Here is a 2,197-nt window from a genome sequence, read left to right as displayed (position 1 = left end):
TCCCCTCCCCCGGGACAGCCCCCAAATAATAGCCCCGCCTCCATAGGTCAGCCTCCCAACAACATAGCCCCACCCAGGCCCCGCCTTTGGGGCCAGGCTCCCAACAGCAGAGCCCCTACTAAGCCACGCCTCTGGGACCTTCCCCTACAAGGCCCCACCTTTACTTCGGGTCCCGCCCTTTGATTCGGGAATAGGATTTGAAGGCTGGTTTCTCTGCGCGACTTTCCAAAGGGAGCCCAGCGGCAACCTCTGTGACCTCTGCGGTACGCCTTTCACCGTGGCTGCACTTACATAGAGACTTTGGAGGAAAACAGCCATGGCCCATGTAGACACAGACCATGTCGTTTTTTGTTCAACACGGAATCACTATAACCTAGAACAAGGCTTGCTACATTGATAAATGAGGGACATTCTTTTTAAAAAAGTGATAATGATTACATCGCATCATCATTGTAAAGGATGGCATTCGACTGTGTTTAGAAATGGTTCAAACGACAACCTTTGTTGCATATACCTTACCACAAAAGTATGTATGCATGTATGTATTTGTTTTATACCGGGGATCGAACTCGGGCCCTTGCGCTTACCAGGCAGAAGACACAAAAGTATTTTTAAAGTTATATTTTATTACTGTGATATGAGAAGAAAGCACACAAGTATGCAGTCTTTTGTCAAATAGCTGTAAAAGTGAGTATTTCAATGAATTTTCTATGTCAAACTTATGAAGTAGGACTCCACTTTCTGGTCAGTTGGGTCTGGTGTTGCTATTCAAATCATCTGGCAGAGTTGGTGTACAGCTTGTAGAACACAGCTGTAGAATTGCCCTGTGCCTGGTTCAGCTTTCTACTGCCATTCAGAGTTCTCTTAACTTTGCTGGATAAAGTTTCCTTTTCCTTCCCTTAGAAAAAAATATACATTTCCTGAATTTTATGCTCTTGGGGGGGGTCAGATTCTCTGTTTTTCAAATGAAAACTAGATAAGAATTCTACAACTGGAAGGAAATTTAGGTTGCATGCTTTGTCCATGGCTGAGCTGGGCCCAGAGTCCTTGGGTTTGTTCTTAGTCCTTGCCATTACAACAATTAGCCTGACTTCATGTACTTTTTTGGAATGTAATCACACATCTTAATTATCTTACTTGACCTGAATAATATTGATTGTTCTTCCAAATCAAATATTATGAAAGAATGAAACCATGGAGGATATTAAAGCAATGTTGTATAGTTTCTGAAGGCAGTTTCAAAGCAATTCCCAAAGTTTGAGGGCAACAATGAAATAATTACATATGTCTGCTATGGACTACATTTGTGCCCACCTCCTAACGTCCAAGGTGATAGTTTCGGGGGTGGGGAGCTGTGGGAAGTGCTTAGTTTGCCCTTGTAGAGGACACCTTCATCCAGTATTAGCAGGCTAGAGTGGCACAAACATCTCACCCCTCCATAATTCAACTGCGTTACATTGGATGTAGCAGAGCTTGGCTGAGTTCACTCCCTGTCAAGGTCAACTGGTTCCAGCTAAACTCTGCCCCTCTGAATTAATTGTTTGTTTTCTTCAGCAAAGATATGATTGCATCCTCATTCTACAGTCCTGCCTGCTTGACACTTGTTATCAGCAGGTGTCTCAGGCCTGCCAAGTTTCCCCCCTTCCCACATTTGTAATGAGTAAACACCGGATGTCCTGGAAGTTTTTGTCTTTGCTGCCCAGAGCATTTTAGATCAGCCCAAGACTCAGTTTCTCTCAAGTCTCTGTCTTTGTGTTTCTTTTAATTCCCACTTTCCTCTCTCGCAGACATCATACTGGCTTGCAGGAGGCCAGGACCACTGCAGGGGTCTCTGACAACTCCCATTATTGCCCTTTCCCTATATGCCCTCGGAAAATTGAGTAATATCTGTACACAATATAGTAATCTGTCTATTTTAGTTGTCAAGCATGAGATTACTTGTAAATATGCTTCTGGAATATCCAAGGACTGTTATGGAGTCAAGCAGTTGTTTTCTAGGACAGAAGTTAATTCTATCTTCAGAGAATGATTTACTAAGGCTGCTGAGACCAAGTATTCAATTATTAGGAATTTGTTTTTACTCATAAAACTGAGAGTCTGGTGGATGGTCTTCAGCACTCATTTTTTTCATTCAACAAGTATTTAGACAATGACTGTGTACTTATTACTATTTTTAGTAATGGGGCACTAGCTGTGA

General features: G+C 42.6%; 1 protein-coding gene across 1 annotated transcript in view; it reads right to left on the bottom strand.

The window, feature by feature from the left end:
* Rxylt1 (ribitol xylosyltransferase 1) overlaps window positions 1–340 on the bottom strand; it is a 17,067-nt gene extending 16,727 nt beyond the window's left edge. Inside the window, exon 1 of the mRNA XM_010644820.3 lies at window positions 165–340. Within this exon, the coding sequence (XP_010643122.1) occupies window positions 165–340 (176 nt within the window). The remainder of the gene's footprint in view (window positions 1–164) is intronic.
* Between the last annotated feature and the right edge of the window lie 1,857 nt (window positions 341–2,197).

This window comes from Fukomys damarensis, unplaced genomic scaffold (assembly GCF_012274545.1).
Source record: "Fukomys damarensis isolate Sample0158 unplaced genomic scaffold, DMR_v1.0_HiC HiC_scaffold_15, whole genome shotgun sequence".
In the NCBI taxonomy this organism is placed as follows: domain Eukaryota; kingdom Metazoa; phylum Chordata; class Mammalia; order Rodentia; family Bathyergidae; genus Fukomys; species Fukomys damarensis.
This window is presented reverse-complemented; position numbering and strand designations above follow the sequence as displayed.